At 40.5% G+C, this 26,519-nt stretch overlaps 1 protein-coding gene across 4 annotated transcripts; it reads right to left on the reverse strand.

Annotated features, from left to right (window-relative positions):
- Nucleotides 1–153: 153 nt before the first annotated feature.
- blnk (B cell linker) lies at nucleotides 154–25,592 on the reverse strand. Of its 4 annotated transcripts, none has more exons than XM_083987721.1 (24): nucleotides 25,397–25,592; nucleotides 25,063–25,125; nucleotides 14,185–14,231; nucleotides 10,226–10,291; nucleotides 9,610–9,656; nucleotides 6,687–6,730; nucleotides 6,479–6,584; nucleotides 6,078–6,181; nucleotides 5,835–5,907; nucleotides 5,669–5,752; nucleotides 3,956–3,975; nucleotides 3,845–3,867; nucleotides 3,689–3,745; nucleotides 3,485–3,512; nucleotides 3,340–3,400; nucleotides 3,095–3,155; nucleotides 2,969–2,996; nucleotides 2,801–2,831; nucleotides 2,408–2,483; nucleotides 2,268–2,296; nucleotides 2,010–2,065; nucleotides 1,832–1,915; nucleotides 1,563–1,718; nucleotides 154–373 (listed from the first exon to the last, which is right to left on the reverse strand). In XM_083987721.1, exons 1-24 carry the CDS (start codon nucleotides 25,463–25,465, stop codon nucleotides 257–259), a joined length of 1,530 nt encoding a protein of 509 aa, XP_083843847.1. In that variant the 5' UTR covers nucleotides 25,466–25,592; the 3' UTR covers nucleotides 154–256. The 4 variants fall into 4 exon arrangements, with proteins under 4 accessions (XP_083843847.1, XP_083843846.1, XP_083843849.1 ...); XM_083987720.1 differs by having other exon boundaries at nucleotides 6,479–6,599; XM_083987723.1 differs by lacking the exons at nucleotides 14,185–14,231; nucleotides 25,063–25,125; nucleotides 25,397–25,592 and adding an exon at nucleotides 10,467–10,607.
- Nucleotides 25,593–26,519: the final 927 nt, after the last annotated feature.

Below are 26,519 nucleotides of genomic sequence, written 5' to 3' on the forward strand. Positions count from 1 at the left end.
TGCATTCATTTTTAATACACTTTTTACTGACGAGAGCATTAAAATATTTTTAATAAAACATGAGTTAAAAAGTCTTCTGAGTCAGTGCTACTTGAGCTCTGCATGGCCAGCAGTGCAGGCAGAGTCCAGCAAACAGGCCGTGTGAGCAGCACCTCCAGTTCCCAGTGGAGGGGGGGAGGGGGGGCATCACCACATCACCTCTGTGAAACGTCTCGACGGTAAACACAGCAGGTCGCTCGGCTGTTTGCCGGCATGTTTAAGGCTTCATGGGGAAGCACAGCCTGGTAGCATCCTTGGTGTTGCTCTGGCCATCGATCAGCACCAGAGGGGTCCTCTGATGGTTCTCGATGATGTTGGAGACGCTGCTGAAATACTGGAGGAAAAAAAAAGAAAGACGGATGAGTGGATTGTTTAAAACTAAATCTCTATTGATCTCTTTCTGTTAATCAGCTCCGATTTGACTTGTCTTTGAATGCCACTTTTTTAAATGACTTTCAAAGCTGATTTAACAGTTGTTCTGAGTAAGCTAATGCATAATAGGTGATTTATGACAGTTATCTGTATGATGCCACACACCCATTTCCCATTATTAGATAAAGTAAGCCACTATCTTTTATCAGCTAACCCAAGTAGTAGTATGAGTTGATTAAATTCAAACACTATCATTTCCCTATGAGTTTCAGCTTCCCTATATGTTCACTGTTAGTTCGGCACCAAACCTGCAAAGTTTTCCAGTGCCAGGAAAACATAAGAACAGAATAACACTGAATTAAAATGTTCATTACAACAAGCTTTCTAAACAAACTGCACCACACATTTTAATATCACAGCGGGACAAGCACGGACATCAACAATGAAACATTGATAGCTGATTTCCATTTAGCTGCTTCAGTTTTAGGTTCCTAGTACTGTGCGTGCCAACTCCCCAGCTGTGTCTAAAATTACATCCTATTTTCTTTATGGTGCGCCCATATTTACTGTTGTCCATTCAATTTGAGTGTTTCAATCCTGAGTGTGAAATTACCTTCAGGAATGACCATAACAGATGATGATCATAATGATCCCTGCTAACGACCTCACAATAAATACAGCTCTGTGGCTACGGTCACACTGAGACACTAACAGACTTGTTGTCACTGTCTGATGCAGGTATATATTTGATCATAATAAAACTTGCAGTAAAACCCACCTCACCCAGTCTTAAGGAATGATTACATTGTAATATTTACATGGCTTTGAATTTAAGTGCGTTTTCTGTTGCTTGTTTAACTCTCGACTGCAAAACTAGTTTACCCTTGGGTATCAATAAAGTAACCTGAACCTGAACCTGAACCTGTTTCAAGGCCTTTTCATTCTGTATAGAATTTAGGTTAAAACATAAGTCAAACAATAATACTTTAAAAACCAACAGTTGTGGCCAAACTTTACCCAGCATTTTGTAAAAACTTTATTACCCAGGGGGGCAGACTTGAAACAGCTCTTTTTTTAAGCATATTGGGCAAATCCTAGATTAAACCCTCCAAATTCCAGGGTGTTGACCATGAGACGCTCGCCACTCCTACCTCCTCTCCTCTCTTCTGTCGTCCCAGTGCATACTGCTGAGTGTTTGGTATGAAGCGGATCGGTATGTTGTACACTCTGCCGTTGTAAAACACCACTAAAGTGTAGGGCTGATGTATGTCGTGACCCGAGCTCTTCCTCACCATAAACGCCCCGTCCTGAAACACAAAGCACAAAGCACTCACAGTCACAACCAGCGGGGGGTCATGGGAAATAATCCATGTAATGCTCAGTTGGATTAACAAAAGATAAAAAACAAAACAATTCTCACTTTATTTGAGCGAAACAAAACGTCGTCAGCAGTCTTGCGGTCACATGAACTGGCATACCAGGGTTTGTTATAGACATCTGCATCCTGGGAGGTCCAAATAATTTTTTGAACGTGTTATTATGCAATATGTTGACTCATTTGACATTTGAGTTGTACAATGTCATGTTTTATGTAGTACCTTATCTTCATCTAGGGGCTGGTTATCAGCAGGAAAATGTTGTCTGTCAGTTGGTTCTGAGACATAAGAGACAAAACATTATAGTGATTTGATGTAATGAAGACTTTACAGGGTGGTCACTTTTAAAGTAATAAAGCACACAGGGGTTACAAATGTGCAAACACTTAATGTCTAAATTTGTGCTTCTTATTGTTATGTACCGGTATGTATAAAAAACTTCTGTGGGAATGGTCACACATACACATACACTGAACTTACTGAGGGAGGTAAACTGTGGAAGTTTGATCCTGCAATAGAAACCACAAACAGAACACACCAGGGTAAATATACCACACACAGCAGAAATGCACAATGTACAGTACAGTGCACAGTTTCAAACTGCATGTTTCAGTTCTTACTTGGGTCGATTCAAGTCCAATGTAAAAGCCTTTGGAGGAACCTTGTGGTCAGTTTGCATCATAGGCAACGTTTGACCTATTGAAACCCACACATACGCACATTAATCTGCTATCAAGTAAAACACGAAACTTTCAAGTGCAGCATATGTATGTATCAGTGTACGTAAGATCATCATGGGATACTAAAAGTCTGCAGCTGGACCACATTATTACCTCCACATGGAGAATGAATCTACATAAAACCCACAGAGAAAATGAAATGCATACTGGTAACATTTCAATGTGGGAATGAGAGGTTCAGAGGAATAGACTGCACTAACTGGCTGATTATAGAGTCTTTCATAAACGCTCCCTCTGGTGCAACTAATAATGCAAATTATTGCAAACACTTACTTTCAAATTCCCTTGACTTTAAATCCGGCTTCTGTAACAGACAGACAGTCACATTTAGTTTTATTGTGTGTTATTTTCTGGATCATTCACCATCAGTTTATCATATGAATGACATGTCTATAATAAAATGAGTGATATTCTGTGTTATTTGGTATGAAAACACCCTACCGGTTTTACAGGGGGTTTTGGTGACCTCCTGAGAGAAAAATTAGATCAGACAACTGGTTACTTCCTGTCTTACTCAATATATATACAGTAGCCTACTCATAAACATGTCAGATAAGTGAGACTTACTCTCTGGGTGAAGGTCTGGGTAGAAGTGGAGGACGACTATCTGCAGGTTTATCATGGAAACCTTGAGAAGCACATAATCCAGAGATATTGTAGGTGATTTACCAGGTGTTAACTGTGGAGGATCTGTTATTCCTGTGCAACTGTCTTGCCACTAGATGGCGCATCGTGCTCAAATAATTCACAGCAGAGTTCAGAATGCAAATCAAAGAGATGGAGGAAGAGCAGATGTTTGATTTAATACTCACCATCATCTACATCACACACTTCATATTCATCCTCACCCGTGGGCTCCTGGACCTGAAAAGACTAAATAAATAAATAAAGAGGTCAGTGTCATTGTGAACATGCAGCACACACCAAACCTCATTAAGAAATCAAATCATCACTTACAGGAGGGGGAGATCTCCTCATATTCACTCTAGAAGTAACAACAACTTATTGTTAGTGTAGTGAAAGCAAAGCAAACTAATATGTAGGTAAAGGAAGTTACTGGGATCTATTTAACAGACTGTAAGTAGGCTATCTAAATTGTATTTCCAAATCTGACATCTCTCAGGCCTCTACATGATGTCAGTGTTGTCTGTCGTAGCCTACCTGGGGCTGGGTTTGGGTGGAAAAATATGGGACTGTGTCGTGGGGATTGGGCACAATCTGAAAGACAGAGCAAGGAAAAGTTTAGTCTCAGCCTCTAGTCGTTGTGACTGAAACTCTGCAACTTAAGGGACTGAATAAATATAGTGTCAGACTGACCTGCTTGCAGGAGGAGACATCTCCTGTAATGATGCCATAAAATGTAATCAGCTTTTAATTCGAATTATAAAAAAAACCTTTAAAATGCTTGTCAATTTTGTAACAACTTACCTCAGGAACTTCATAAAAATCTGAAAATACAACCAAAGCCAAAATTAGGCAGGGCCCAGAGCCACAAAAGCCTGCATTTTTACACTCAGCTGCATGTTTGTATGTGTGCGGACTTGCCCGCTCTCACTCTGTATTCGTAGGGGACGGAGGGAGTTGATAGTAGAAGGTCGGGACTTCACGTGACTCGGTTTGTTTGCACCGCCACGCGGGCAGGAAAAGCGTTAGCTAAACAAGTGTCAGTGCTGATGGGAAATTGAGCTATATTTTCCCAAAGTCGATTAATTAAACGTAGCAGACCCTTGGGTGCTTTTCACAAACCGGAATGGACGATATTCCATATCTCCCGACGTCTAAAGTTACAGCTAAACTGGATTGGAAACAAGTTCTGGATGGGAACAAGTGGACACAATGCACCTGGCCCTTATGATAAATGTTCAACTTTGGACTCTACCGGCTAAAGAAGAGCTGTCTTGACAGGGTAAGTGTCACTTAGCATAACACAACATTAGCCTACGTTAGCATAAGTTAAGCTATGGCCAGTGTAGTAACATTAACGTTAATTGATAACTTGTATGTCGTTAACTAGTGATGTAATTTGCTAAGAAATAAGCACGTTAGTACACTGTGTATGTTTTATTACGTTTTATGGCAGCTGTCCACTTTTGCTGGCTTAAAGGGATAGTTCAACATTTTGGCAAAATCGCCTATTGCCATAATTGCATAAAATTCAAACTCATCAAATATGGAGTGGGCAGATCAGGCTACTGGTTAGGTTACATTATTTCATTGCATGGTGTGCAGGTCACAACTTGTCCACGAGAGTGTTTTGGAGTTGTTGGATTGTGTATTTGAGTTTGATGAGGGACAGGGCACCTGTACCGTTCACCTCCATTATGTTCTCTGCGTCTCTGCCCCGCAGATCTCAAAACAACATGCACCGATAAAGGTAATGCACACCCTCTATGACTATAGGGATTATGGCAATAGGGAAAATTTGCCAAAATGTTAAAATATCCCTTTAAGATAAAATGTTCTCCCCTTTATTCGCCCCTGACCTATTATCTGGCACCATGGGGCACAAGTAGCTAACAGCTGTGTAGCTTGAATACAGCTGATTAGTTAGCTGGTAGCAACCAATCCTATGCTTGGCACTCATTTGAAAAAAGCGCGCATTCCAGCCAAAATGGCCTTGTTTTGATTTCGACTGTTGCATGTTGGGATATTGTGATGTCAACTACTGTAGGTATAGGCCTAATTACAGGCTTATTTTGACAATTACGAGGTCAATAGATTAAAATGTAGCCTAATTCAGACAATGGGACTTCCCCCCTGTAAACTTTATATTAATCCTCTATTTTCTACATGGTGTCCACTAATTGCTACCAGATGATGAAGCCTAAAGACTTTAGTGGTTCCCTTGTGACATTTACTCAAGACCAAAACATCACAATCATGGTGACGTAGATGTTTTGGTCAGCTCTTCACAAACTTTTTTTTTAGAAACAGGCTTGTTTCAAAGCTAGAATAATGGAAGATACAAATTAGCGACTGACATCATATCATATGCAGTCTCTGTATGGTACAGTTTTAACTGGATTGGGAAGGTTCCCTGACATTTGGACCACATTATACATTCAACACAGGGTTTAGCTGCAGGACAGTTGGTGAACAGATGGAGTTGTGGATTTACATCATGTTTGTTGTTGTACCTACCAGGACTGGGTGGACGTTCTAGTTTAGGTGTAGGCAACAAGGGGCGTTCCCTGCCTGCTCTGCTCCCAGCATGCATCATGTGATCTGAAGAGAGGCATGACACTGTATTATCTTAAGTATTTGACATTTTAGCCTTTTTTCTTCTTTATCTGGCTGTGTCTCTTACTGGCAGGTGGATTCTCTGCAGGTTCTATGTAGTTGTCATCATCATTGCTGCCATCTGGACTGATGTAGTCTTCCTGGAAAACAATAGGTTGTGAAATAAAGCGTCACGTCACGGCTTAACATTCGATGGAAGCAGTTAACCAAGACACAGGATGTGTTATCCACAAATAAGAGGAAGCATCAGCCTCAGACATGGCTATGGTATAGCTAGTATTTATGTAACTTTGAGTAAACGCTGCTTTACTTCGTCAGTTGCCATGTGGCTGGGCTCAGGGGGCAGTTGTCTTGATGTTTTGTCGGGGCGGAGGGGCTTCCTGGGTGGTCTGCTGGGTCGGTTATGGCAGCTGTCTGGAAAGGAGAAGCAGGACATAAGCATTTGCATGAAGCACTACTCAGTTGCCTTCTGTGTTTTGTGGCTTTGGGTGAACTGTGTGTCTTGAAGAAGCTCAATGAACCAATTCCACTTTTGGGGAGGGGAGTAATAACAGAAGAAGGGGAAACTATGAAACATATAGAAACTCAACATGTGCAAGTTTTGCTGACTGCATCATCAGTTCATGGAAAACATTTCTACATGTTCATATCGATGAAATAGGATAGAAAAAACAAAAAACAGTGCCTATCGTACATATGACAGGTACTTACCGAGGTACTCCCCCCTTGGGAAGGAAGCAGGGGTGTTGGGCAGGGCTCTGTGGCTGGGTGGAGGCTCATAGTTGTCCTCATGTTGATCCTCAAACGTGTCATTATCCTGGGAACAACACACCTACAGTGTTTTAAACAAACATCTCAGACATAAACAACAGGTGGTTAAATTACTTATAATTTGCTTTTTTTTTTTTTCCAAACTTACATAATCGGGGTCAGACAGGTCTTCATCACTGTCCCTTACATTGTCTGTAGATAGAAATGTAAATGGGTTTCAGTGGAAAGAGGGAAATGCATTATGAGTCAGAGATGGGTTCAAATGTTTGAAAGCAAACATCTGAAGTGTGAATTTCATAAAATCCAGCTGTCTAGAAGAACATGCTAAAGAGCAGCAATGGGGGGTGGGGGGGGGGGGGGGGGGAAAAAGCCCCAGCAGGTCTGTTGAGGAACCAGCAGAGCGTGTCTCCTCACTTCTGGAACGGCTGAAGTATCTCTATATATGTGATTGTATTGCAATTTGTATGATCTAATTTAAACAGAAGTTACACGTAATTGAGCACAGCATGGTCGTCAAAACAACATCTGGAAACAGCTGAGGTGATGTCTGTGTGTATATATAGTATGAATATTTTGAAGCTGAACTGCAGGCAGTGGAACTGTGTTAAAGATCATACGAACCGTTCTTAAGAACAAATTAGTTTTTAAGTCCTACTTACAAAGTTTTTTACGAAGATTGTGGCATTCATGAATGTTTTCTTATCCAGAATTTGTTCAACTAAGAACAAACAGTCAGGAGCATACTTAGTACGCACCTTTAAGTGCTGAGAACTTCTTCTGTTCTGTATGATATTATATGATTTGAATAAGAATTATTTTCTTATCTTTTATGATGTTTTTAATAATCATATATATTAATAATAATAATTTACACTTTTTTTTTTCCCTAATTGTGGGCTGCAACGGTGCACTTACTGTAAGTGTTCACACTACACACAACAGTTTTTTTTTCATCAACCGTTCCGCGGACAACTTGCATTCTGAAGGGATCACGGATCAACAGCGATCCGTTGCACTACTGGAATCATATGTGATAATAATAGAATGATATTTATGATGGCACACGTGAGAGTGTGGGTCTCTCTGATAATAACCCAAATAGCTGCATCCACTGCTGATGCTACTAAATATAACTAAATATAAATATAAACTAAATATAAGCTTTTTGTTTGTTTCTTTGTTTAATTCCTGCTGCAGTACCTCCACTTCACTACTAAAGTTCTTTTTACTTTTACCTCCCAGATTTTCATTTGAGCATTTCAACTTTCTTTCTCACTTCACCTTCTCTGCTCAGTGCCTGTGGCTTCTGTGTGCACACGGCCCTGCAGTCTCATGCCCTTTTACGGGCATTGATGGGGCGGTTACATGCTAATCATATGTCAATTAGACTCACCTGGCACACGCCCTCAATTTACGAGGAGATGGCATAAGAACACTGCGAACAATTCTGAGGCTTACGAACGCGTTGATGAATCTGACGTAGGGTTTTCTTAAGGAACCTCTTAAGAACAACTTAAGAAAGAATCTAAGAAGATTCTTAAGAAGATATTGGTGAATGAGGCCCATTGTGGTGATCCACAGGTTCCTTTGAAACAGTATGAACCCTGGCAGATCAATCATCAATGACAGGAAGGCAAACTGTAAGGTTGTCGTACCGGTACTTCATAAAGCAGCCAGTCAGTTTTGGCTTTGAAGTTAGGAGGACCTAAAAATGATTAATGATGTATTGCAAAAAAACAAGAGCAGCAACAGAAAAGCAATCATAACGCAAAGACAGTTAAAAAGCAACAACTCTTGAACACTCACTCACACTAAATGTGGGCTTTTGTCATCATAAACATTTGGTGCTGATATGAATCTTATGCAGTGTGATTATTGCCTGCAGAATGATGATGGTTGATACTGATGATGAGATGTAAGATCATTTTGAAACATTTTTCTCAGACTGTTAATTTTTGAGGGTTTTTTTCTCAGTTGAATCACCACCATCATTCTGATTCAGCACGTGGTTTCTGCCACTTTTTCCTTCAAACTGTCCCCACATGCTTGCTCATGGTGGCAGGCATTATGCAAGTCATTTAACCATCACAATTACTCTGAATTATTCTGCCTAACCCTAACCCACCACTGCAGATTGTTGCCGTTGTTAATTCAATGCATACAGTTATACATAAGATATTTACAAGCCCAGAACGCCTCATGATGCAATACTATGTGAGCTTGTATAGCCTTTTTTAAAATTATTATTTTCAGTGCGCAAATCACAGTTTATATTGGTGCATTAGTGTCTGGCATACTTAGTCACACTAATGAATGAAAGAAGATGCAATATGTTGTTATAATAATAATAATAATAATAATAATAATATGATAATCATATATAGAGTAGATATTGATGATGTAATAATAATAATAATTGAACAAATGTCTGAGAAATTATGCAGGCGCATATAGGCAAATAATAATAATATGAACGGCTTTAAATGTTCATGTTTGTGGCGTCACCTAACCCTAACCACCAACAACCACCATAAAAATCCAAACTTCTTCAATTTGCTCCTAAAACAATCCTCACATGTCCGCTGTGAGGATGTGCAGTAGTCTACATGCAGTAAATACAGTATACTGTATATGCAGTATGATGCCGTTTGAAGGTTTTCCAACTACAGAAACACAATTTGGATAAAAATACAAAAGCCCTTTTTTGTTCAAAAATATATTCCAGCTTCAGCTGAAGTCACCATGGGGCATCAGCACAGCAGTCTCTGACATTGATAAATCCTCCAATTATAATCTTTGTAGTGTAAAATTCACTTGTATGGTGTTTTCTTGCTGATTTGAGGTAGCAGGTGCAAATTTTATACCAAAACTTCCATCACTGACACTGGAATTATTAGGTATCTCTCCAGTGTGGTCTGATCATGTTGGTCAACAACAAATAAGACCAATTTTTGTGGTATCATAAAACAATTCTTCCATGTGTCTCTGTGGAAGTGACAGGCAGCCACTTGCTCTTACTGCATCATTCACACCATTCGATGAGGAGGCAGAGATGAAGACGCAGCTCTTACCTCTGTAATCTCGTGCAGGCACCTTTGGAAGTGGTTTGCTTTTCAGTCTGTCATACAGAGAGATATTGACAACAATAAATTGAGTGTGAACAATTCCCTCTGTTATTAATTAAGACATTTATTGTAATAATATGAGCTTTAATAAGCTTTGATTGTTTGAGTATTGACACATTGTCTTGGTTAAAGACGTGTTTCTCAGCTCCATGCATCACAGCACACACCTGTACTGTACAAATGTGAAAGGTCTGTATTTACATAAGTAATCATAGCTGTACCGATGTATATTTTCCAGACTGTATGAGAATACATTTCCCCAGTAAGACTTTGTGCCATTACACTATCCTTATTCGTCTACTAGGGACTCATTTCAGGAAAGGAAAGCGAAATAACAGACATCTGTTGAAGTTATTTTTGTCTTGCGGGTCTGTCTCTCTCATTCCAACGGTTGTGAAAGAGGAATTGACTTTCCTCACTGATGCATATATTTATACACCGTATTGAGATTTTTTAGATCAGCAAATGCGATTGGTTAGATTGATTTGCACTGATGTATTTCCACTTTTTCCCCCCAATATCATTAGCATGTAGTAAAGCTCTGGAAAGTTTAAGCACTGACCTTCTTAGTTTATTCAGTAGGCTGCCATCGTTTTTCTTGATGTCTTGAACGATCTTCTGGAGCTGCCTGGAAAACCATGAGAATATGGCACAGTCCATCAGAAACAAGGAAATGAAATCTGCAATATAATGAGCTGTCCTGACCTTCAACTCAGAAAAAAATGGAAGTAATTATTAAGTGTCAAGTGTGGCAACAGGTTCGCCGGCATGAAAAAGGATTAGCAAATATCTGATTCTCTTACCGAAACTTCGCTGTGGCGGGAGCAGCGAGTTTACCCAACGTGTCCATATTCATGTTTAACGTGAAAGTTTGCATTTTGGGGTCTCATTCCTCGTGTGCATTGAGCATCGCTGAGAGCAACGTAAATGAACACTGTGTTTGGCTACAAGTCATGTCCTTGTCACGGAGGGGAGGGAATTTGTTTTTTGTCATAAGAAAAATCACTTCTCTTTTCCACTCCACCCACCCCCAACACACTCACACAAACAGATTTCAGTGACCACACTTTCGACAAGCCTCTTTCATCACATCTCTGTCGATTCTTTTAAATTCCGCTTCCATTCAGACACTGTCGTATGAACAGCTGCCGACAGCTGTGCAGATTGCATGTCACCTAAATTAGGAGGCCTTATAGTGCATGGATGTTTTTAGAGAGGTTTTTTACTTAGTCATTTTTCACCATTTCACACACAAATGTCTGTGTTTATTTTCATTTCTGAGCATACCATCATCTGCAAAGAAATACACAACTCCATTTAAAGAATCACAAAATATCATTACCGATGTTGCAGGTGCTCGAGGTCCATGTTTGGTTTTTTTTTAGCTTTAAACAGGTCTATGTGTAAGGTCATCCATGATCAGTCACGGAAAGTACTGTGTTGTAATACTTAAGATTTTCTATATATGGAGAATAAGGGAGTGCGTAACCTTTCCTGTCACACTGGGAGGAAGATGATCTATTACACTGTCTGTTTGTGTGTGTGTCTGTGTCGACATGTATTTCTATAGTGGTATGGAAATATTCTGGTTTGTGTTTGTGTTTGTGGTTGTGAGGAGATGACTCGGGCGGTTCAGGTTAAGGTTTGACATTTCTTAGAGGTGGGTTAGGTCGGGCATATCCTATGCTCATTCCATATATTCAAAGATTCATTTCCTGAATGGTATGCTGTAATAATAATAATATATACAGTATACGTATACATACATATTTTTTTCAAAAGTCTTAGAACTAAATTGCAATTTTATTAACAATGTTTTTAAAGCCCATTTCAGTGTCTTTCTCCCCATGATGAAACATAGTTAAGATGTGTTTGAATCACTGTGTGTGTGCTTGTGTGTGTGTTTGTGCGATGGAGGGGTTTTGTAACTTTGTAACCGATAGACGTCTGCTGTGGTTGGAGAATATCCATACTTCAAAAATTAAAGAGACAGTTTGGATTGTCTGAGGATCTGTGTATGACTCATGACAAAGAAGAAATCATTCAGTCTGATCTCTTTTTATTTTTTATTTTCTGATATACAAATCCTGCCAAAGGTAAACTTGCCTACACTGAGTCTGTCTGGGATAATCACTACATGCTGTTGACACAACATGTGACTTCCTGGTTCAGTGAGTCTATGATCGTATCGAAACCAGTGACGTGCAGTCAGGGTAGGCAGTGTACGGAAGAGGATTAGGGCCACTGTGGGAAAAAAAGAAAGTGACTCAGAATTCTGTCTTTAATCTCAGAATTCTGACTTTAATCTCAGAATTCTGTGCGCCGATCGTAACGTCTGACGGGGGAGGGGGAGGGGCAGTGGGCGATCGTAGCGGAACTAATGAATGTATGGCAAACAAACACACAGCATGTCTCCAAAATTAGGCAGATTTCCAGGATGCCAAGTAGCCTACTCATTTCAATGTAACAATTGCCGATGAGAACCGGTGTCAAAAAGAAAAAAAAAAAAATTGATCACAGACTTCATGATCGATTACCATGGCAACGAACGAAGCTTCGAGGCTTCAAATTTTTTGGGTCAGCCCCACTCAGAATCCTGAGAATCTCTGCCTCTTCTGCCAGTATGGTGTGTGTATGGCATGCACAGTTTGTTCCCACATAGACTTTACATGTATGCCAAAAGGCCGAGCGCTACACTGCCTTTTAATGTAACTCTACTACGTGTGAGCGGCACTTACAGTCACGTTGCTTTCATGAATTGTCAACACACAGACGGCCCCCTCGGTTTTAGCGTCCAGCAGTTTAGCGGCTAATTCAACAGCAGTGATATATAACTATACTGGATAGGCTCAACAACTTCATGAACTTTCATTTGAGGAATAAACCACAGCTTTTACCTGATGGGAGACCAACGCCTGAGCTACGGTGGCTAACAGTTAGCAAGTTTAAATGTACTCTCTCTCTCCCTCCCTCCGTCTCTTACACACACACACAGCCCAGGTTTTCTGTCATATCCGTTGTAAACCTTGTAATAATAGCTTGTTGAGTACAGTTAACATTATTTGTGAATTAATTGTTAACGGTTTGTTGTGTAATGTGAGCGGCGGTCCAATATCGCGATCCTGTTATTGATTGTCAGGACGGTGTGGATGGCATGGATTGTGATGAGAAGGTGTTGCACATTTTAAGACTTATCTGTGCAAACCAATGCACAAAACCTGTTTGTTTCATGCTGTTTGTCTGTTTTGGTCTGTGATCGCCTGCCTACCCCGTCCAAGAGGTCAAGCACGTCACTGATCAAAACAGGAACTAGTTAAGGCCTGACAGCATGGTGAAACATTTCAATTAAAAGAATTAAAGCAGAAGTAAGTGGTCCGGTCGTTTTCGCTAATGCTGCGTTCCAGGCAGGCTTTTGAAATCGTAAATTACAGCTTCAAGTCACAACTTACGACTTTGTAGCGTTCCAGGCAACCCACTCGTGTTTTTCCGACCTGTTTTACCGGTGAAAGTCACTATAACGGCCACTCGTAACTTCCGACCGGTGAACTCATACCAGATCGAACTGGTACGACTTCACGGTCGGAAAAATACGAGTTTCCTTGAACGCACCATAACAGTCCTCGTCCCTACGTCACCACATTCACGGCGTTCCTTGACTGCACACACAGCCCTGCATGCCGTTCTCTCTCCTCATTGGATAAAAACTGTAGGATACGATAAATGTTTTCTCCTCGGCTCAGAGCAGAGCAGAGTGACTGACAGACCCGTGTTTCAGACCAAACACTCTATGTAAGTGATTGCTGTCGGAAGATATAACTATTTAAGACTTATATTAACACAAATATATCACTTACTTCTGCTTTAATTTGTTATATGTGCAGGAAAAACTGTGTGTGGACTGTGAATGTTTAATTCAAAATTCACCACTAGTGCTGAATAAAGGAGAATCTTTCTAATGATGTTGAATGGATTTTCATTTTTACATCACATCACAAAATGTGAGTTTGCATTAGAATTTAGTAATAATTGTAATTTGTATTAAACCATAATTACACACTGAGCCTTACATCTTTTTGACAAGGATATTTTCTTTTTCATTCATATGGTGTATTTTCAGACACTAATGTCCTTTTTAATTATACATCAGCTCTAAATAGATTAAAATGTCAAATTGATGCAGATACAGTATCTTGCAAATGCATCGTCAGTTTGACTAATATCAAAGTAATAGCGTCAGTTTATGTGAGACACATGCGCGCACACTCAGATAAACACGCATACACATGGGGATACATGAACAGGAACGCACCTCACAAACAAATAACAAACACACGCTGACAAATGTGCAGGTGCAGACAGACAAAACCTCTCTACACATCTGGACACATACAAATCCAGTTCCAGCTGTACAAGTAAATATCTATGCATACGTACATGTGTTGTGTATGCAATCCATATGGTTGGATTGGGGTGTGTGTGATTGGTGTGAGTGATGACAGCCTGTATATAAGTGTTACTTACGGTTGATGGATGAGGCTGAATTTGCTCATCTCACTTTCAGACAGGTTCTGTGAACACATCAGAGAAAGTCGAGGGTAAACACACGGTGACAAGTTGAGGACAAATTAGACATCACAGAGTTCACACATGACTGTGATTCCTCAGAGCACAGATGATACATGTTTGTATCATCTACATGTTTGTGAGCAGTGCTATAGAAATGTATTACCTCCAAGCTAACAGGAGATGGCAGCATCTCACCTAGGGCCATTTCAAATGCTTATAGTATATAAATTAATATATTATAATAATACCCCGCAGCTTCACAGTGTTGTAGGTCAGATATTTGTACGCTCTTAGAGATGTTAGAGGTTGGATGCCTTGCTCGAGGGCTCATCGATCTTATCAGAATAAAAGAATGAATCAAATCTTTTTTTATTCATGAACTCATCATGTAGCACAGCAATGAAACTAACTGTGGAGAAAGAAAAACACAAAGCAGGAGACACAATCTCTAAAAAAGAAAAGCGCAGATAAAGAGATGTATTTATTTACTGTGACCTGGTTTCCTTTTTATAATAATAATAATAAAAAAAACTGCTGAGTGTCAGGTGAAGAGTTTTCTCCTCTAACTGGGGGAAAACACTGCCACCATATTACACAACCCCACAGAAATCATCAAACATTTAAAAGTTTATCCGACTACGCGCGGCATTGTAATCTTTTTGGTCGCATTTTAATGTCTGTGTTACAGTAAGGCAATAGAGATTCGTAAATGAAAGGAAAAATGATTACCATAAAATATGCAACAAATCCCGCTAAATTATGTATTCCCCTCTTCATTCATAATTCATCGCTCCAGGTCGTTACTTGCTCTGTCGCTGTTCTGTTTTATATTTGTCGTAATGTGATGAAGATCCATGACAACAGATGTTTGTAAAAGTCTTCATTGTTCCTTTAAGTTTGTGAGATGTCAAACGAACAAACTGATAAAAGCTTGTTAGGAGAGGTTAATGAATGAGGTATGGGTCTAATGTGGCTAGTTAATTGAGATATGAATAATGTATGAATGGCTCTTTGTCTCCTGTGAAACATGTGTAATGTACTTTGGAGATGCCCACAGTTGAATGTATGGTAGTTTTTCAAAGCTGTGTATGATTTATCACAGATATTATATATATGAGGGGGTGGAGGGGCTTGATAATGCTTTAACTCGGCGTATGAATATGCAGCACAATCATGCATTTGCCCAAACCCACAGCGCAGTGAGAAGCCCATTTAAGTAGGACTTGTGATTTAATCATTTGTAAATCAGAGTGAGATCACTTAATATGAAAGGCTTTACCTCCTTCAAAGAACTGAACCTTGGCCTCACAGATACACACTTGATCATCCCACTGGCTTACAGGGGGAAAAAATCCTATCTGTATAAAATCAGACTTAGCCTTTTGACACCGAATGAAATATCAAATAGTCCGCCCCAGTGGATACTCGGGCTCTGCTCCCACACTGAATTATTTATAGGATTGTCTGTGCTTGTCAGAATGAGACACAACAGTTTTACAAGCTGCAGCCTCTCCTTTGTACCATTGACCTCAATCACAGTGTAAAGCAACACTCTTAATCTTATTAATTATTACACATTGTTATAATTTTCTCATGGTTACATTAACAGAATGTCTTTTTTGTAGTGGAAGTGTGATCTGTGTAAATAGATCGCTGTGTGTGTGTGTGTGCCAGATTTAGAGCAGTAGATTTTTTGAATGTTCACTCTACTGGTCCTTATTTAACATCACCTGCACTGGTCAGTGATTTTAATCTGCGGCAGGTAATTTTCCACCCGTATCCCAGTGTTAATTACAGCAGTATAACCTACTTATTTTAATGGGAAGCTTGTTGGTGCTGCTGGAATTTCAGTCTTATCCAGAGCAACGTCTGTCTTTACAATTGATCCTTGATTTTATATTATCCAAAGTATTGATTCCATATTTCCGCTGTTATCCCTTCTGCTTCTTTCCTCTTTTGATTGTTCAGTGTGAAATTTGACCTTTGGTTGAAATGATTGAGCTAATTTCTTAGACAGAAATGTGTTCAAACCAACCTCTCGGCCTCTTTACGAGCCGGCGTGGTCAGAGAGAAAAATGAAAGCCATCAGGAATAAAACATCTTCAGCTCATTGAATGAGCTCAACGACTCATCTCTGTGGCTCTGGTTATAGCACTTTTCAGAGTAGAACCAAATGCTACATTAAATGTCTGCCATGAGAGTCTGAAATGGAAAAAAAAAACTTACACTAAGGCTACTGGAAATATATATATATATATATATTTTTTTGCAGAAACAGTATTACAAAACTAAACAAAAACAAACTAATTGGCCTGATGCCAAATTTAATCTGCTGCTCGGCTCGAGGGAATTCATCCATTCATCCACCATGACGTTTTGCTTCAACTTCATTAAGGCGACCATATTTTGATTTCCAAAAAAGAGGACACTTGGCTCTTATTTAAATGATACTTGAAGTTTACACAAAGATGCCTCACATATACAATAAGTATGCCTCATCTAGAAAATGTTGTTATACAACAAAATATCTCTCTATAACCAGAGACACAAATTCAGATGGGCTTCCCAAGTTCCCAGGGTTTATTAATGGTAGAAAAAATAAATAAAGTAAAATAAGCCATCTGGAATGAAACAATTATAGAAACACTATTGTATTAGCAATCAGTCCAGTAGTTGAGATTTTTCAAAATCGTGGACTGACATGATAAAAAGACATTCAGACTAGGTTGTGCAGGTGTTTTGTATTTTGTCCAAACATCATACCATTTATACCTATGGAAAAGTATAATCATGTAAAATATCTACACATAGCAGCTTTAAAAGGGCTAGTTCCCTATAATAGCCAATATAAGCAGTGGCAGATAGTTTACTTACAAGTCTTGCCGACGCGACACCTTCAACCACTGATGCGTTTGCAAGACAGGAGGTCATGAGGAGCGTTGCTGCTTCCTCAGGGCAGACTCAACACTACAATGCCGTGGTATTAGAAAGTGATAAGACACGTTGACCTGGCTTGGGCTAGTTGCTGAGGATGCTAACTTGAACACAAGGCAGGAAGTGATAGAAATAGAAGTAAGATGGTTAAACGTTTGATACTGATCTCTGCAGGTTTCCTCTAGGTCAGGGGTGTCAAAGTAATTTTAGTTCAGGCGCCACATAAAGCTCAATTTGATCTCAAGGGGGCCCGGACCAGTAAAATGATCACATAATAACATGCAAATAACGAAAACTCCACATTTATCCCTTTGTACTTTGTGCAAAGTGTGTTTTTAAGATGTTTACGGTTCATGAACTATCATTTTGACAAAACATTATGAACAACCTGAAATTTTGAGAAAAATACATGTAATTCCAACTAGGGCTGGGCGATATACCATTATAATACATTTTTAACTAAATAGGATATATATCATGTTTCCATGCCATAATTAGCAGCCCTAATGGCTTAATGTTTTTGTCGGCGGCAAACCCATAAAAAGGCAGTCAGTTCTAGGTCAAAACAACATGTGGCAAATGACACACAGACAATTGTAGTTATTGGTGGAGGGCTCTCAGGGCTGATTTTAAAACGTTTACAACAAAAGCGAAACTCCAAAGCTAAATACATATTGGCAGCTTAACATTTGATGAACATTTATCCCGCGGGCCAGATTGGACACCCTGGTTGGCCGCCTCCCGCCCATGGGCCGTACGTTTGACACCCCCTGCTCTAGGTAAAAACAAATGGCTATCAATACTAACAACAGCTACACAGTGGCTGACTGGAACCATGGTCCCCTCAACATCCTTACAGGCTACTCAGAGTCTGCTAGTACCATGTTTGGAATGAATTGAACAGTGTTGTTTCCTCGAGGTTGTTGCTCTCATCTCTGCATGTAAAATGACCCAAACACAGATGCCGAAGCTTAAAGCACATTACCAAAGTCTAAAATTTCAGTTTCACTCAAAAGCAGGCACGTCAATGACCACGTTTTGTTTCTGTTCACATGTGGCTTATACCGTGGGAATAGCAAACAGTAAGTGCATGGGTGTCTGACACGACGACGAACATTTGTTAATGCCTTCCCTGATAATGAGTTTCATTTCACGATACAGGGAGCAGCTTCGCGGCTACATGCCCACAAAATTACCACCGGTTCTTTCACAGCAGTTGTGCCTGGTGTCTCATGACTGTCATCTGGTGAGAGGAGTTTCCACATGTTCACATATCCACAAAAAATGTCCCAAGATCACAGCTTAAGGTGTTTTCTTCCCCTTTTTTGTATCCCGCAAGGGAAGTTAGTCAAAATTTAGATCAGACTTAGTGAGGCTGAGGTCGAATTAACTCCTAATCTCCTTTCAGATACACCCTATATTTAATAAAACGCCTCTTCATAAAGCACATATCATTTGTATTTCAGCTTCCCACTGTAGACATGTGGTGCCAGCAACAAAGTAATCATGCGATTTCTATTCCAATTGATGTGTGCATGGGCTGTCTTTTCTGAGTGCCCTTTGTTTGTAGCGTTGATGTCATCCACAGACGTTAAAAGTGACTTCCTCAACCAGCCGCAGCGTCACAGAGATGGAGGCTGACAGTTCTTTTGATCTGATACATGTCTCTTTAATCTGTCTACCTGTGTGATCGAACATGGCTTCAAAAAGATGGAGATTGCCTTTATCTCCACTTTGCTGGCTGACTGTCATTCCTAGCCACACTGTAGGACACTGTAGTACATTGCCACCCACTACTCAGACAGAATTAGATTGTGTGTATGTGTTGTTCTCCCCCAGCTCTAAACTGATGAGGACGCGTTGTAGGTGTGATGTGAAGAGGATGCATTTGAGGCAGAGCCCGAAGCTGTTTAATGATGGTATAGTTCAGATCCATGTTGCCTACTTAGTTTTATCTATATACTTAGGGATTTTTTGACCTTTGCTCTATCTACTCTACTGTATCATATGAATATGCAAAATGAGCCAAAGGCAAAGCTCAGCAGCAGCAGCACACTCTCTGGATGACATTCAGGCCCTCTCTGCCCTTAGACACATGCTGAGGAGAGCTCCTGATGAGTCAAACACAACTTACCATAAACAATTTCTGCTGCTTTTCTGCTGCCTGTGTAGCAGCTATAAGATTAACACATGCGTGTGATCATGCATGTGTGTTAAATTTACAGAAATGTGTCTAAAAAATGTAAAGACTCTTAGGAATAGGCTAATCTCACAATGTGTCTTATGTTTTTACTCAGTTGAAAATTTCAATTACAAGACGTGTGTACCTTGGCTTTCAACATTGCATGTGTGTTTGACCATGTCTGACTTCAAAAATAGCTATGACGTCACAAAATCCTTTTTTTGTACATTCATATCTGAAAACTGAAAACTAATATAAGATACAGCTTCTTACACCTCTCCCCCCTCACATCCTGTAAAGTGAAGCGCAAATATCTGAGCTAATTGTAAGCAAAACATATTTTTGAGTCGAAGGAGGCTGTAAAGTCTTGAAGAAAAAATGAGAACATATATAAATATACACCGGTATAAGTATATCTGTATTACATCTCTCTGCTTTGTAACGCAGCATTGATTCTATCTACACTGGAGCATCAAAGCCTTTACAGTTGCTCTTGTACAATTCCTCTGCAACAGAAAGTGACATTTCACTGCCAGAGGCAACTGTAAAAACTGACAAAAAAAACTTCTCTTTTTCGGGTAAAAAAACAGAAGAGGAACTGGATAATTACAACGAGCAGCAACACCAGTGCTTGAAAAAGTAAAGAGCACCACCTGCTGAAACGGAAAAGAAAAATCAAATTAGTTTTCACTCATGATCTACTCACCCTTAGTCGACATGAGGGTGAGTAGATAATGAATGAAATTTGAATTTTGGGTGAACTATCCCTTTAAAGTAAAAAGTATTCGAGGGCGCCAAGTGGCACAGGAGGTTAAGCAGGCTTAAAGGTGTACAGAAAAGAAAATTGAATTTGAGCCCACTTTGGGTCATAAAATTAATGTGATAACTCATCTTTCAGACGTTGTAGGCCAAACTTTGTGCAAAATTCTATTTTTGAGTAAATCCGGGATGAAAGTGTGTATTTTTTTTTTCGCATTGGATAATGCAGGCGCACGGATTATACGTCAGCCTGTACACGATTCACCAGCCACTGATATTGGATCCGTAATCCGTCATTCAAACGTCTGAGACACGCACACACACACGGAGCTCGGGCTCGCCCCAAGCTTTGAATATCCCGCCCGCTCGATAACGACCAATCAAATTCGTTTTCCTCACTCGGGTAAACTCGTGTTGCAGCTCGTGACAACTCGGCGCGACAAACAGGACAAACGGCCATTTCTGTACACCTTTAAGCTGGGTTCGAATCCCACATCGGGTGGCCCTTTCCTGCCTGTCATTCCTCCTCTCTCTGCCTCCCCATTTCCTGTCTCTCTCAACTGTACTATCAAATAAAGGCATGAAAGCCAAAAAATATACTGTGTGATAATGCAGATTGATGATTAACTATTAAAACTTTTCTGTCAATTCATACCTAGCATACATCACTGATTATATTCACTATGTTTTCCTTTTGCAATTCTGGTAGGAAATTATTCAAGTAATACATAGCCAAGTTTTAGTGGCTTATTGTTTGTAAAGGCAAATGTCTTGTGTGGTTTTGTACCTATTTCTTTCTTATGGACGGATATTTTAAACTAGCTTTGGCTATAAATGCTGTGGTATGTGGCTTGTGCCTACTTGTGCCTGTGCACTCAGACATTTGAAAATACAGCTATATTTTATCACAGTGACCTTTAACAAGACTAGGGATCTAGAGTTGATGCTAGCAGCTCTGTGAGCATGTTGATATGCGTCGACAGCGCTAACATGCTAATGTTTCAGAGGCACAGTGGCTTCAGGAGGTATTCAGACCTCTTAACCTTTTGCACACCTTGTTGTCTTGTAGATTTAACTTTAAATGGGTGAAACGTCTGTTTTTCAGTTTTCGTGGGTGGACTCTACATGCCTCACACTCGTTGATTTGGGCATGTTTATTTCATTCTTGCTGGCAGAGCCTCTCGGGCTCTGAGTGGATGGGAAGCGTCTGTGCTCTGCCATCTTCAGGTCCGTCCACAGATGCTTTATGGGGTTTAAGTCTGGGCTTTGGCCGGGCCACTCAATGACATTCAGAGATTTGTCTCGAAGCCACTTCAGCGCTGTGCTGGCTTTCTGCTTCGGCTTAGTGCCGGGCTGAAAGGTGAACTGTAGCCCCAGTCTCAGGTCTTCTTCAAGGACCTCTGTGTGTTTGGCTGCATTCATCCTTCCCTCAGTTTTGAACAGTCTGCTTGTCCCTGCTGCTGTGATTACACCCTTATATCCTGACGCTGCCCCATGCCACTCCATGGATGGTATTAGCCACGTGATGATGGTCAGTGCCAGGTGTGTTTGCCAAGAGTTAGATTTTTATCTCATCAGACCAGATATTCTTTTACTCATGCTTTGAGAGTCTCCGGCTGTCTGATGAAGTCAGGGCTGATGGAGTGCTCATGAAATGATCGACCGTCCAGCAGGTTGCTCCATCTTTGCAGGTACTTCTGAGAGTCTCTCGGAGTGAGTGTCGGGTTGTAGGTCACCTCGCTGACCAAGACCCTTCTTGCTCACTTCCTCAGTTCAGCTGGACAGAAAACTCCAGAGGAGTCCTGTTTTCCCTTACCTCTTCATCATTATTGAAGCCATGGTTTTGCACCGTTACTCTCATCACAGCTTTGTTGCAGAAGTCTACAGCGAGTTCCTTTGTGTCTCCTGAAGCTGCTATAAGGTTTACCATGCTCACCATTTCAGTTGAGCTTGTTAGCATGTGAGCTTTTGCAAGTTATAAACACAAAGTAATGCCAAAGCTGATGGGAAAGCCACTAGTTTTGTGTATTCGCTCATTATTTTATGCAATTAAAAATGAAGTTAATGGTGGTGCTGGAAGGGAAAAAAAGTCATTAGGATTCATTATTTAGGAAAAATAAATGTCTCCATGTTTGAGCCACTCCGTGTAGTACAAGCTGAGATGAGATGTCACTTCAGATTGAAAAATGACAATCTGCTAGAGGCACTTAATGAACAGTTAGGGGCTCATCAGTCAGACGTCATCCTCTCAGGATCCTGTCTCAGTTTCAAAACAATTCATCCAATCACTATTCAGATAGGCTATTTTAGTCCTTGCTTAACAATGACATTGTCATCCATAGTGTCATACAGTCAGTGTAGCTACAAACAGAAGAAACAATGGGTTTTCAGGCCAATTTATGGAATCACCAGTATCAACATGATTTATACCCTGAGGACTTTGATTAGCTATGTGCAGTAAATTACACAGTAATCCTTGAACAAATTTGTTGATCTTTCACTCTGAATCCCAAATTTGAAGTTCATAGTGGGAGAAAAGGAAAAGCCAGGGATAATATAAGAATGACTGTAATTCATCCTCTGGGGGCCGTGAATGTTGGCACAAGTTCTGAGACATTTCAGTCTGGAGGATGGGGACACTGAGGTCCACAGACCTGTACTGTACAGGTTGGAAGCTAGTTTAAACTTAGAGTCTGGAGTTTTGTTTGTTGCAGTTTGTAAACAAAACATTCAAACTGGGCCCCTCCTCTCTGGCTCAACTGTGTAGCCTCCTGCCCCTGACAGCAGCAGTTGTCAAGACCGCAAAGAAAAGGAAATACTGTCCGAGTGAAGCACTGGAGCTTTGGGCCGATACCTGTCCATCACCAATAACGGGAGCCTCCAGTGTTATGTTGTAACGAGCAGGAGGGCCGTTGTGGTGAGCTGGGAAGAGGGTGCTAGTGGCGGATGCTAACCGCTACCGCTAACCGAAGTTAGTATCGAGCTAGCTCACCACAACGACCCTCATACTTGTTACCACTCGATGCATTAGTTGTCGGTGATGTCCGGTTAGCTGTCCGCGGCTCCAGCGCTTCACTCAGACTATATTTCTTTTTCTGTGCGGTCCTGACTGCTGCTTCTGAGAGAGACATGCTAGCACTCGCTAACATCTGGGACAACTGGGGCTAGCAGCCCCGCAGTGTTGCCAACTCCTCAGTAAGGAAAGTCGCTATTGGCAGTCCTAAAAGTCGCTAAATGACATCATCACGATGTTAAAAACAGCAGTGATAACGTGCTTTCACATCAGAGTCTCCAAACCAGAAACGTTTGTAACAACACCGGAAAAAGTCGCTAGATTTGTCGCTAGTCGCTTTTGACAAAAAAAGTCGCGAAGAGGGTTTGGAAAGTCGCCAGATTTAGCAAGAAAGTCACCAAGTTGGCAACACTGCAGCCCTGAGCCCTCCTACTCTGCTGCACGTAGCTTCACCTGAGCTCTGTCATTGGCTGGAGAGATAACGCAGACTCTCTCGCTCTCCATCCAGAAACGTCCCCGTGCAAAACAAAGCAGCAAAAGACCAAAATACAGGCAGGGGGATAAGTGATGAATGATTAAGACAGATTTCATTTGTGTAAGTATAGCGTTTATTTTTGGGCAAAAAACTCCAGACTCAACCTTTAAGGTGTGTGGGGCCATCTGCGCGGCCATGATGAATTATTCTCGTTCAGGATGAGCATGTGCTTACTTGGGCTTAATAATGCTCGTGTGTACTGGCTGGATCTCTGGCTGTGGGATCTACAGTATCAGTCAATACAAATGTTGTATGTGTATGCATTTTTCAGCTCTGCAGTGGCAACCTGCACATCAAAGCCTCTGCTCTGAAACATTCATGATTTTGACTGATAAAAGTCCACAGTGAGCATATTTTTTTGGGGGGCAGAATAGCCTGCGAGAGATGGGGAAAGTGTTTCGGTGATGCAACATCCCACCTGAAATGGAATCACTTCACGGTCAGTGAAGAATGAATAGAGGTGTTGATTGTTGCGCTGGTTTGTTGGCATGATAGGAAGTGCTGATAAGTGGCCACTAAAACAGATGCAAATGAATGAACGCTTCTAGAGGCAGGCTGATGCACAGGAGCCACTACTCAGCTATCATTAGCCTCCTCAAAATACTAAATATTAAGAAGTTATAAACCCATGCTTAAGCTATTTCACTGCATAAAATCCTCTTCTCCCTCATGACTGAAGCAGATTTAATGATACTTAACTGAAATAAGTAGGGATCACAGCTTTAATAGCCCTGTGACTCACTTTGCAGCTCTCTCGCTCAGTGCTGAGAGACACACGCGGCTTCACCTGCACTCACTGTGTCAGAGATCATACACACAGCGTGGAATAACAGTGACAAAGTAGTGAGAGTGATCTCAGAGCAGAAGTTACTTACTTCCATATCAGAAGAATCACTCATCACAAACTGAATGCAAACGAAAGAGTCTGCATTAGTCATCTTTCATATCCTGCGAATTCTCCTCTGTTTGTCAGCTTTGTAAATTCATATTTATATCAAATGTATTGAATATTTAGTACAGGAAGTACACTTGTAAAGGTTTAGGATTCACATATCTACACAAGAGGAAAATCCAAACTCCTCCAACACAACAGAGTGAAAATTACACCAACGTTTTTGCCGTCATAAATTCAGTTTATATTTATTTATCTATTTATTTTTAGTAAAACAAACACAAACAACTCCAGGATATATAATTATTCAGCTGTTTTTAATACCATAATTATGATCATAATAATAATAATGATTGCTTGGAAGGATTTGTCCATTTTGAAGTAATTAGAATCACAAATTGAACACAACCACGGCCCCGATCTGTTCCTGAATGGATTAGTAAGCAAAAGGGATGGAAAGAGTGTTTTCTGGGAAATGTATGGAAAAGAAGAAAAAAATGCAAACAAGACTGACTCACCAGAAGTCTGTGTCCATTGATTCTCAGTCTTTTTACAGTGGTGGCACATTCTGACATTTTGTTCTAAGGGAAGTAAACACATTGATTAACTTTTTTTTTTGGTATCAACATTAACATTTAAATGGATAGATTTAGCAAAAGAACTTCCTGTCATGATGCCTTTTCATTTTTAACACTAACTGGAGCAGAGCACAGTGTGTGCAGTAGCAGAAGTTGTCAGACGTGACCTACTGCTAAAAAGAACTGAACTTTTAAAAGCATGAGAAAATAGGTCAACACACTCCGTGGTATCCACCGGGCTGTCTGATGGTGCCTCATTTTGTCTTGTACTCACCTTGCACATAAAGAGGGCCACTTGTCCCGGGTCCCACCCCTCACAGTCTTCTCTGGACGGCAGATTCATTTCTGTCTCAACGGGGAAGCTCAGAGCAGGAGTGAGCTTTTGGAAGTACAGTAATAGACTGACCGGTCACGCACCACAGCACCGACGCACCAGCCAGCTTCAGCAGGGAGAAGTGCTCACAGGGAGGTCACCTCATTAAAGCCAAGAGATATTCTCTGTCTCTGCTGTAATGTGGCAATTCATGGTTTTTTTCTTTTCTTTTCTTTTCTTTTTTTCTTTTTTTTTTTTTTACCTGAACTTGTAGCAGACATTGCAATAGCGGCATCCACAAAAGGGAAGCAAGGACTTCCTCATGGCCATTATAAATAGAGGAGACTTAAGAAATGTAAGTGACATAATAGAATATCCAAGTTTAGGCAGACCTCACTTACAGTCAGGCATGGTGTGCAAATTATTTTTGCACTTGTGAAGCCACAGACTGTGTGTTGATCGGGAATTTCAATTTATAGAGGAAGTGTGGAGTTTGTGTCAGTTACATGAACTGAGGCTGTGATCAGGAATAACAACAGTCAACACACCGGTGAGATGGAAATGATGAAACACTTTTTTTTTTTCAGCTTCATCAGGAAATGACAAGTCACACTATACACACTATACAAAGCAGGGTCATTTTTTTGGATAGAGATTTAGAGATCTAACACCAGAACATTTATACCCAACAGTTGCCCTCCTATACATCCAACATATAGATAGCAACAGATGAGCATGATGTGTAATAGCCTCTTAGTAACAGCTTTTCGGGCATTCACATGCAGGAGTTCTTAGATTGCAAAAGTTGTGGTTTTTTAGGAGTGGCCGTGTGCAGCGACCTCAGATTAGAGTGATATCAGAAGGTAAGATAATCATCTCGACTTTTTATAATATCATCATACACTGTCACTGTTATATCCTGCTCACTGTCGTCAATACAGATCCTGATGTAAATAATATGTATGTAAAACATACATACATACCAAAAATGAGCTTATTTCTCATGTAAGTGTTGTGTTAAAGCAGATATCAGCTTCACGGCCGTTTCGGCTAATGCTGCGTTCAAGGCAGGCTTTTGAAACCG

Source organism: Trachurus trachurus (genome assembly GCF_905171665.1).
Source record: "Trachurus trachurus genome assembly, chromosome: 15".
Lineage (NCBI taxonomy): Eukaryota > Metazoa > Chordata > Actinopteri > Carangiformes > Carangidae > Trachurus > Trachurus trachurus.

Coding starts and splice junctions, on each gene's coding strand:
- blnk (XM_083987720.1), bottom strand. CDS start 25,465: ATGAATCTGCCGTCCAGAGAAGACTGTGAGGGGTGGGACCCGGGACAA. Junction 6,600..6,686: donor ACCTGTCTGACCCCGATTAT/GTAAGTTTGGAA, acceptor AAAACACTGTAG/GTGTGTTGTTCCCAGGATAA. Junction 1,719..1,831: donor TTTTGTTTCGCTCAAATAAA/GTGAGAATTGTT, acceptor TTTGTGTTTCAG/GACGGGGCGTTTATGGTGAG.